The sequence below is a fragment of the Rutidosis leptorrhynchoides genome, chromosome 10 (assembly GCF_046630445.1).
Source record: "Rutidosis leptorrhynchoides isolate AG116_Rl617_1_P2 chromosome 10, CSIRO_AGI_Rlap_v1, whole genome shotgun sequence".
In the NCBI taxonomy this organism is placed as follows: Eukaryota; Viridiplantae; Streptophyta; class Magnoliopsida; order Asterales; family Asteraceae; genus Rutidosis; species Rutidosis leptorrhynchoides.
Genome location: NC_092342.1, coordinates 291,471,048 through 291,482,153, shown reverse-complemented (window position 1 = coordinate 291,482,153; position 11,106 = coordinate 291,471,048). Strand labels below are relative to the sequence as shown.

Here is an 11,106-nt window from a genome sequence, read left to right as displayed (position 1 = left end):
TTGTTAGGTTTACTAACTTATAACAATACTTACTTATTACACATTCATACATACATACACACGTACATATACATACACATATACACATACATATTCACGTATGTATATATATATCTAAATATATACACAAGTATATACCTACCTATACATATGTACATACATACGCATGCATGCATGCATGCATGCACGTATATCATTTTCGTTATTACTTATTAATTTAACTCATGCACATGAAATCATAACCTTAATAGCTTTAACATAAAATCATAAGTTTTTAACTTAATAACTAGTAATCTTTTTAACCATAATCAATTTATAATATTTATCTATCTTTACTAACTAGTTAATAACTTTTCACATAAAATCATAACTTTTAACATAATCTTAACCTATTCAACACATAAAACCATATCTTTTCAACATAATTACTAGTTATATTCATTAACCCTAATCATAATAATCATAATCATAGTCGTTATCATCTTCTAATTATACTTTTACTTTGATCATAACCATTATTATTTTACTAATCAACTTTTATTAACCCTACTTAACCTTACTACTCCACATAAAATCATAATCATGATCTTATAATACTTTTATCATAGCATCAAACTTAATTACCAACATCATGACTTATTCATAATTTGTATTCATTATCATTCTTTTAACACACACTTCATTATCTTTTATCTCTTAATTCATCCTAATAACTAATCAAGTTCATACTTTATATCCAATAATACTTATATTTATTCATTAATACATAATACTTATTAATATAATTGTATGTAATTAAATAAAGAACAAGATCACTAGGGTTTAGACTACCTTAACAGATTGATCTAGGATGATGATTATGCGAATCAAAACAGAAGCCAACAGCAGCAAATCACGAACAGAAACAGGAGCAGATCTTGTAGCAACCACGACCCAAAAGGACTGTTATGGGTCAGTATAAACTCGACAGGAGATAGATGCAGGTACAACAGGTTTAGCAGCAACAAAGAACAACTCCTAGCCTGTCTTGATCACGTACAGAAGCAGCAGAAAACAGAAGAAACGTAGCAGGTCTTAATGGCGATTAAGGGCTGTGATGGTGGTGGTGATTGTCGACTTTTGAAGGCTGCAGATGGAGGGTTTATGCAGCAGGTTTAATGGTGAATGATGGCTGTGATGGAGGGTTGTTCTTGTCGACTGCAGGTGGGGTTTTGAGAGGGTTGTTGTCGACAGAAAAGCTGGAAGAAAACAGAAATCTATCGACAACTTTTGCAGGTTATTTTGTGGTGATTTCTTGAAGATTACTTGAGGGTATTTATAGTTGTTGTAGGTTTCCTAATCCTACACAATTTGTATTAAGCTAGGATTAAGCAAACTTAGTCATCAAGTTTACTTCCTAAACTCTACAGCCGAATACCTTGTGATACTTATGATTTATTTATTTTTTACACGGTTCCTTATTTATTTTATGTAATTTATATATATATATTTTTATTATTAATGTTAAGGTTATATTTATTTTAAGTACATTTTATTTAATTATTTACCCCTAACTTTTATTAATTTTTATTAGTTCTAATTAGTTTGTATTAATTTTTAAAGGTTATAAAATATCACTTTTTAATATTACATATAGTTTTAAAAATAATGAAACACGAATGCATAAACTTTATATAACAGGAAATATCGATCAAATATATTATTTAATCAAAGCTTTGTTGAATAAAGTTCATGAGTACAAGTAATCCTAATAATTGAACAGTTATAACAGAACTGAAAAATTGAGGGTCGTCATAACAAGGTTCAGCTCAACCCCTACAAAAGGACATTGAAATGAGATCAAGCAGATTTTTGATACCCTTGAGGAACTGCTGATTTAAAATTATTTTATTCTAACGCTTCAAAACAAGATTTGGTTGATTATGTATATGCAGGTCATTCATCAAATCCTCATAAAGATAAATCTCAAACTCGATATGTATTCCTAAATGGAGGCACCACAAAATCATGGCGTTCTTAAAACAAACACTTGTTGCAACATCATCAAATCATGACGAAGTGATTGCATTATATGAAACTACTCGAAAATGTGTTTGGTTGAGATCAATGACACAAATCATTATTGATTCTTGTGAACTAGAACGCTATAAAAGACCAACAACTATCTTCACCAACAACTATATATGAAGATAATGCAGTTTGCATAATACAAATGAAAGAAGAGTATCAAAAGTGACAGAACAAAATATAAATGCTGACGAGGCGCCAAAGCCATACACGGTCTTGACGGTCATAAGTTTGATGGAAAAGAATGGTATGTTGGTAAGGCTCAGAAAAGACTAAAAGGGAATAGGAATTGAAACAAGGGTTTGAGCAAACCATGAAGGAGACTGTAGACAAATCACAGGGGCTAAACTTGTACATAAAAGATTTAGATGATACAGTTTCAGATGAAAACCTCAGATTCTTCTCATATACTCAAGATCTCGTAAAAGACAACCAGATTAAAATGAGATACGTTCATTAAACAACTCTGCTGATATTTATACCAAAGCACTGTCAACCGCTGTTTTCAGAACACACGTTCACAATATTGGCATGAGGCAAGTTCAAAAGATGTGACGACTCAGCGATGTTTACTTGAGGGGGAGTCAACTCTATACTGCACTCTTTTTCCATTGACTAAAGTTTTTATCCCACTGAGTTTTTCTTTAGCAAGGTTTTTAACGAGACAGTACTAGTTGCACACTAATAAAATTGTCATCCAAGGAGGAGTGTTGTGAGGAAGTCAATTACGGATGACAATTGTTTTCACCTAACCCTCATAATTCAAACATGTACGGTATATTATTGTATTATAAATACCGATTGAAATGAAAAGATGCTGACACCCATTTTCTTCACTAAGAATTTACTATATTCTCTCTTCTTTCATATTGGTACTATATAGTTGGACATATGCCACTAAAGGTAGTTATAAACTACTAAATTATAACAAGAACCAATTATAAAAAATGATACATGACGCAACCGCGACCAAAAAACAAGAGACTACAAAGCCGTAAACCAAAACGCCACAAATAAACAAACAAACTAAATAAGTCCTTTTTTTTTTTTTTTGATATAAATATTATACAATTCAGTTGGAAATGTTTACTAGTCTTTTAAATTACTATTATTTTTTTTATTAGCTTTTATGTGTGAAAAACTTTTGACTGAAAAATAAAATAAGTTCAAAGAATCTTTGGTTGTGAAACGCAAAAGCAACTATGTAACAAGTTGAGTCAACAAAGACATCTATTATCTCACGACACTCATGTAAATAATGGACTTTGTTATATAGTGCCTCCGTCCCGGATTAAATATCTATCAAACAAAAACTCTTTTATTTACGATATTAAGAAAAAACGCAAGAATACAGCCTTAGTGAGATATATTTTTTTAACGACGATATCGACATCAAATACTTTCATTTGTCACCCACAAACGCGTTGGAGTAAACGCAATTCGCGACAATGTTGGCACTTCGCATTATCATCAAAGGTCAGGAAAAACCCCTCAGAGTGAGAATCGAACCTGGGTTGTCAGTACCTCAAGTTGAATCTCACTCTCATACCACTCAAACCAAGTTTCGGTTCTTACTCCTTAGTGAGATATGCACTTATTCATCATTTTATAAGTCATTCTAATTAATTAAGTTTTAAAACAAAGTAAGAAAATATGAAATCAGTTTTATAAATTAAAAGTAGAATTGGAATTATAGTGACTTTTTACTATTGTTTTGAGTATGAGATTTTATTTTTGGACATATCTAAATTGTAATGTAGATATCTTTTGGGAACAGAGAAAGTATATAAAAGAATGTATGGCTTGAAATTTTATGTTTTTTACTACTCGTATTTATTTACTTAGCACTCATAGTGTTATCGTAACCATCTAACCTTTTTTTTTTATTGTGCAACGGGTAAATCTTGTAACATTACATACCTTAATAATTGCTATTGCTATTGCTAATAAATAATAAAACAAAATACAATTCCTCCATCAATCGGTCCCACTATATATCAACATGAAAATTTCATCACTAATCATACCTATCTTAATTGAAGTAATTTACAGATATACTAGTGACCCGTGAAATCACGGGTTTATTTAAACGAAACAGTTTAATGATATGTTTTAGTTTAATGATATGTTTTAGGTATTAAGTGAATGTAAATGCTAAAGTCATTTAGTTTAATAACCCGTGGAACCATAGATTCCGACTAAGAAACTTGGTCAGTATAAATGAACTACATTTATTCTCTCACCCCTTGTTCCAATTACAATTAACATGTTAATAATTTTATTTAAAATAATTAATTAATTTATTGACATCATCAAGTTAGTTACTATAAATACAATTTTGTTTTTAATTATAAAATATTTAGGATTAATGACATCATCTAAGTGACCTAGATTTTTTTTCTTTTTATTTTTGATTTTTCTTAACAAATGATTTAGCTTAATAATGACATCATCATTTTAGTATTTTAATAGATTCTTAGAAAACTAAACCTGTGCAAAGTGGAAGTGTACGGCCCAAAATCCTTAAGGGCTTTTTTATGCCCAATATGTATCTGCATCTAGTTAGGTACAGCCCACTAGTGGCTTAATTTCCAGTCCATAATTTTTTTGCATTCTAATTGTTGAAAAATGGCTTGGTTTAAATACTTCCATAAGCTAGCAATCAAATTTTGTATAAAAAAAAGCTGAAACATCTAATTGTCTTGTAATCTACAAGACATAGTACATACAACAAGTCAACAACAACAGCAGCAGCAACAACAACAACAAAACTCGATATTTGTTTCTTAAAACGTATCGTTGGCGAGCCATCTTATAAGCATACTCAAACTTTCTTTATGTTTGTACTCTGGAGCTGTGTGACCTCCACCCTTTTATATAAACAAAAATGTAAACCATCATAATCATACTCATAATCATAATCATGAAGATTAGAATTTTTTAGATGTTTTCTTTCATATTATAATTCTTGAAAGATATATCCTCCTAAAAAGGTTTACAAGTCTGATATACTATATATAAGTTCACAAAATGGTTTTTGGTCAACAATCTATTAGTAGATGAATCAAAGTTATTACAAAATCAGTTAGTGACACCAACTAAAAAAATGTATAAAGATAAATTCCTCACCTTTACGGTAGCAAATGTCAAATTGTATTCGTTGTTAACGTATTTCACTCTGTATCTGCAAGGAACAAATTAGCAGCATTGTGTCAAAACATACCCAAATTTTGCAGTTTTATTGGGTCATAGCTGCTTCAAATGACAACAAAACTAACCCGGCTACTTGGTTATCAACAAACCAGGGTTTCCAGTTATCTACGACTGGAAAATTTAGTAATTCAATCCAACTCAACGTACTCAAGTATGGAATAACTAAGTCATGATCTCCACTGTTCAAAAAGGACAAGAAACAGACAAAAAGTAGTGAATATTTTTGCTTCCGGGACATTATTTCAGGCTAACGAGAATATCTAATAAAGGGCATTACCTATATATAAGTGCTCGACAATCTTTATCAGCAAGGCGTCGATGATATTCAACAGAATTGGCAACATTGTGTGTATAAGATATGTCATTCTCTATATCAAAATTAAAATGCAATGTTTCATTGCATTGCACCCACTCAACATCGTTTAATTCCTGGTCGATATGATTAACAAACAATATCATTATTATTACTAGTTTACTATTATCCCTGCATAATCAAGTTGAAGATGAAAAAAATATCACACAGCACAACAAACCTCGCTAACGTGAAGAGCCTCTCGTACGTCTCTCCTATTAGCCCAATCATAGGAATATACATAGTTGTCATCCTGTGATAAGTTATATATTATATATAATATATATTTTAAAAATAATATTTGCTTGATTTATTTATTTTAATTTTTATTTCAAAGAAATACACAGAGAGGGAGAGAGTAATACTCGACAAAATACTGAGTCAGCTTGACGTAAAACATTCAAAGAGTCCTTGTCATAAGCTCGTAAGCCTCTCCTGGTGAGATCAGACTTCAAGGTATTTGAATCGCGACAATTGGCTTCTAAAATTTGGGCTGTGTTAAGACCGTCGAGGCACTACAGATTAACAAATAAAAATAAAATTAAAAAATGTAAAACATAAAAGAAAAGAAAGCATTAAAATTAGTGCAGAAGCCACTCAAGCCGACATTAACAAATTTGCATTCTAGCTCATGTACCTTATCTACAGCTTGAAGATCATGTATGCACAATGTATTGTTGGGATCTACGGTGTAGTACTCTTCATTGCATCTTTTTTTCGTTGACTGCAAAAAAATGTAACTTAAGTTAATGTACAAATCATATAACTAATAAATGAACTTACAATCCATGTGGAACCCGGAAACATATAGACACCAACTAAAATAGTAATCAAACAAGCATAAAACGTGTCTTAAATCCAATAAGACCAACCTAACTCAACTCTTTTACATCGACTACATATCCAATTGAATGATACCCTTGAGTCATGTTGAACAACCCCATCGAAATACTAATTCCAAGTAACAAAATTAGTAGTAATACAAGTAATTATTTACCTCATAGATTCCATCTGATATGAGTGCCAAATTATGAGCATATTGGATTCTTGAATTGAAGTCGCCACTTCTGTCTGTCAAAGGATTACCAAGCATATACCCCTAAATAAGGAAACAAAAAGAACAATTTAAGTATAAAACTATTAATCAATTTGTGCAAGTTAAGAAAATGAAACTTTTGAATGATTTAAGTCAGTCATACTTTGATGTTGATCTGTGGCGTTTGTCCAACTTCATTACCTACAAAAAATGGATACAATTAAGCTCAAACCTAACCATCTACACCACACAATTAGTTCTTATTAACTATTAATTACAATTACAATAACAATTACCGTTAAACATTTCCTCAACCATCATTGGAAGCACTATCCCCATGTAAGAATCGCCACCAAGATACACCGTATTTTTAGCAAATTTAGGATGATCCACCAGCCACTACAACACAAAAATAACGTGCGAAAAATTCATCTTAGCTCTGTTTACTTTCCACTTAATGCTATGTTTCTGTACAGCTCTTCATTCAATAAGTAAAGTTGATGTTTCTTTACCACTTAATTTGTCACTTAATATAAAAATGGTCTGTTTCCAGGAGACACAGAATCAGACACTCCTTCCCATTAAGAGGCAGATGGAAACATAGGCAAATTAAGAAGAAGAAAAAAAGTAAACAGCCCCTAAAACTGATACACTACAATCTTCTTCCCCTGGTGCTTAAATGGCATGACATATATCTATTGGTTCAAAAACAGAAAAGTAATTATTTTAGTCGGAAATTTGATCTTACCTTCCTCATAAATTTGTTAGCATGAATTGCTGATAATGTATCGTTTGTCACGTAAGCTTCGGGAGTTTTGGCATAAGAGTATCCAGTCCCAGCAGGTTGATCAAGAAATATTACGTTGGCCGCCTAAGTAGTAATGGTGAATTTTCATTACATATATAAACCTGTACTTATAGAGGATACTTTTGTTGACGTTAAATTGATTTTAAACTGGAAAACATGTTACCAATCATACATATGTATAACGCAGCTTTTACATAAACAGGGTAACAATTACATATGTATAATGAAGCTTTTACCTTAGTCAAACTTTCAGGGACTAGTTCCAGTACTGGGTTTTCGTTGGTGGAGAGCTCACGACTAAAAGTGAGCGGGCCTGCACATAATCACCAAAGTTTTAAATATAATTATCATTATAAATACCTGTTATGAACTCCCAACACATGAAAACAGAATCAGTAATATGTAATAAGTAAATAAGTACTCTTCTTATTTTCTAACTCCTAAACTTCAAATATGTAAATATTATTAAACAAAAGACTCTCCATAGTGTAAACTCATGACCTTATTATGAAATCAAGTTCGACTTCTTACACTAATGAGTATATCATAGTAATGAGGCCTGTAAATTATGAGTACAAAAGGCGTATTCATCTTTTATTCAATATTTTTTATCTAAAATAACATAGATTGAGATACCCTACACAACTATGAAATGGGTAAATGAGTAACTGGGTTATCCTGTGACCAATTTGAACCCGGGTACCCGGAGAAGGGAAGTATAATGTACGCAATCTAACCGGGTAACCGGGTTATCCTGTGAGCAAAATGGACCCTTTTCGTAGGCCACCCCAAGAGATGTTGCTAGTGAGGTTTGGCACAAGGCCTGGGATCTGCGGGAATTGAAATAATTGATCAGAGACTTGTTCCCGAATTGCGAGGTTTGGCACAAGCCATGGGATCCGTGGCAGGTGAACACGTATTGGATTGCGAGGTTTTGCATGTTTACCAATTTGTATTCGATTAGGAAACTATTTTGTTTTATGCTTGTATATTGTAACCATCAAGGTTGCAAACATCGCTACTCAAAGAGTGCTCGGTCGGGGCTTTTTAAGGAATACTCGGATGTGTTTTGACTGATGTATTCCTGAGTTTTGGCTGACTTTGACTGACTTTGACTGAATTTGACCAAGTTTGACCGAGTACTTGCCTAGTAATTCCGAGTTCTGCAACCATGGTACCATTTATAATATGTATACCCTAAGCACAAAATAATAAAGAAAACGCCTTATAGTTTGTCATTAAAGAATCACCCTATATAACTACGTAATATCTTGTGTCGATTTACTTGTCTCATATAATTCTTTCGTTTGAGAATTGTGGGATCACGATTTTCAGGAATCATTGTTTGGGTCCAGAGGTTGGGGCCCTGAGTTCCTTGCAAAAGGTCTCATGTTCGAATCCTGTCTAGGATGAACATTTTGTGGTGGCCAGGGATGGGTTGGAAACAGCCAGGGAGTAATCCTGCTAGGCTGCGTACATCAGAGTATGAGGTCGGATTACTCGACCTCCCGGATAGCCCAAACAGGAAAACCTGCTACCTTTTATTGTTTCGGTCCTAAAATTGTAACAAAATACACCACACATGTGTTCCATTTGCCATCATTGTTTAAAAAAATTGAACATACAAATTTAAAAGCAATTTAAGGTAAGAGTAAATAGTGGAAACTAGTAATAGTAGTACTAACCTACTTCATATAAAAGACCAAAAATAGAAGAACAACCGGGACCTCCAGTGAACCAAACTAGAAGTGGGTCATCTTTTGGGTTTCCTTCTGATTCAATGAAGGTGTAAAATAACTGTATATCTTCAGCTTCTCCTATCCCAACATATCTAAAAATTAATTAATCAATTAAACCACATTTTGTTGTATTAAAATTAAAATAGATTTAGTTTAATCATAATAAATAAATCATTGATTAATTAGTTCAAAACAAGCAAGCATGATGTTACCCTGTTTCAAGTGTAAAAGGAAGATCACCAACCAAGCCTGGGAGTGATTTAACCACGAACTGTGACTCAATAGTCTCGAACCAAACAAAAACAACAATAATTAGAACCAATAACATGATCCAACTGCTGGCTTGATCATGAGATTGTGACCGTAGTTTCATTGTGGTTGGGTAAATCTTGTGTGTTTCAAGTTTTTAACAAACTGAAACACCTTTATTGGCGGCTCGGTTACACTCGAATATTGCAAGTTATACTGTAAATCATGATGTGCATATCTTAATAACTTAATAATATTATAGAATGAATCGACAAAGACTTTGAAGACATCAGCTTTGGAACCTAATTATAATCTTATAATAATAATAATGCCAATAGATTATTATTATCCACACTAGCCATCACTCGAGATATGTTACAAAATTAGACTCTTTAGAGCTTACGCGACATGGGTTTAAGTTTTTATTTAACAAAATACTTTAAATTTTATTAATACTCAAAGCCAACTGACGGCAACTCCTACCATACAAAGTCAAAGCCACATGTCGCCACATCACTATACTGTCCAAACACATTAGCTTGAGTTTAACATTGTTCACTATGCATTTTCTCATCTTCTGCTTTTCTTGTGACATTATTAAACAACTTGCGGTTTCGGTCTAGCCGGACATTATATACAGCTGCAACAATCATAAGGCTATTATCTACTCCATAGGACAATGACGATAATTTAATGAAAATGACTTGTCCCCTTCTTAGATAAATTTTTAAGCTTTAAATGAAAAATCGAAAAGCGAATCTGAAAATCGAAACGCAAAATTGAAAACTAAAACGCGGTGAAAGTAAGTTGTAGCTCAGGTGGTAGTGGCATGTTAGGAGTTCGACTCGACTGGGCTGCAACATTGCACTCAATGTTATCCCTGACCTGAAGTATCCACTCACGTCCCCTTTCGCTTAGTGCAGGGGTAGCGGGGGAGGGGGTTTTACCGGCAATGCCCTCGGATTGTTCCGGGTTTCCTCCAGGGCAGTAGTTGGGGGCGGGTTGTGCAACTACAGGAGATGAACGCGTGAGTGGTTAAGTCCCCCTTGGTGATCCCAAACTGATGTAAAGAAGAAGAAAAAAAAACATGGTGAAAGTCTCATGCCATGTCATTATGTAAACTTATTATTTGTAAATTTTATGGAAGTTGTTAAAATTAACATTTGTTAATTATACGAACTTATTTGTGATGTTTTCTAGCATTTTTGTGCAAGTATGTTATTGTTTTATGTTAAGGAATCAAAGCTGTCATTTGAGGATTCTAGTGCTTTGAGCTCAAGTTAGTTTAGTGGACTAAAGGCTTGTTGTTGGGCTTATTATTTGGATATGGGCTCAATACATATTGTGATATATAACCGGTTGAGATGGGAATACAATATCATCATTCATCTCATTCTCTCATTTGATTATTCCGCTTCACCTTCAAAACCCTAATTCGTTTATACAATCTGGAGATTTTTGGATCATTGCTTTGATGATCTTGTTTCGATGCTGAGTGTTTCCTTATGTGAGATTGTTACGAAGTAATTTTGGCTAGGATTATTGTGTTAGGGTTTTGTTATCGATCTCCTTTTACAGCTTTGTGATTTAATTGTTGTTCGAGAAGATTAAAGTGATTAAGGTGTTGTTTATGATATCTGTT

General features: G+C 32.8%; 1 protein-coding gene across 1 annotated transcript; it reads right to left on the bottom strand.

Annotated features, from left to right (window-relative positions):
• Positions 1-4,727: 4,727 nt before the first annotated feature.
• On the bottom strand, positions 4,728-9,691 carry LOC139871997 (serine carboxypeptidase-like 18). The gene is made up of 14 exons (XM_071859768.1): positions 9,428-9,691; positions 9,162-9,307; positions 7,713-7,789; positions 7,417-7,539; positions 6,965-7,067; positions 6,832-6,869; positions 6,630-6,731; positions 6,270-6,356; positions 5,998-6,147; positions 5,814-5,885; positions 5,558-5,709; positions 5,346-5,459; positions 5,197-5,251; positions 4,728-4,937 (listed from the first exon to the last, which is right to left on the bottom strand). The coding sequence occupies exons 1-14, from the start codon at positions 9,586-9,588 to the stop codon at positions 4,854-4,856; spliced, it is 1,464 nt and encodes a 487-aa protein (XP_071715869.1). The 5' UTR covers positions 9,589-9,691; the 3' UTR covers positions 4,728-4,853.
• Positions 9,692-11,106: the final 1,415 nt, after the last annotated feature.

Bases quoted from the DNA above. Each gene is read 5' to 3' on its own strand.
- LOC139871997 (XM_071859768.1), bottom strand. From the start codon at position 9,588: ATGAAACTACGGTCACAATCTCATGATCAAGCCAGCAGTTGGATCATG. The intron at 7,540-7,712 runs GTAAAAGCTTCA...ATTACTACTTAG, and splicing joins TCCCTGAAAGTTTGACTAAG to GCGGCCAACGTAATATTTCT. The intron at 5,460-5,557 runs GTAATGCCCTTT...CTTTTTGAACAG, and splicing joins TGTCGAGCACTTATATATAG to TGGAGATCATGACTTAGTTA.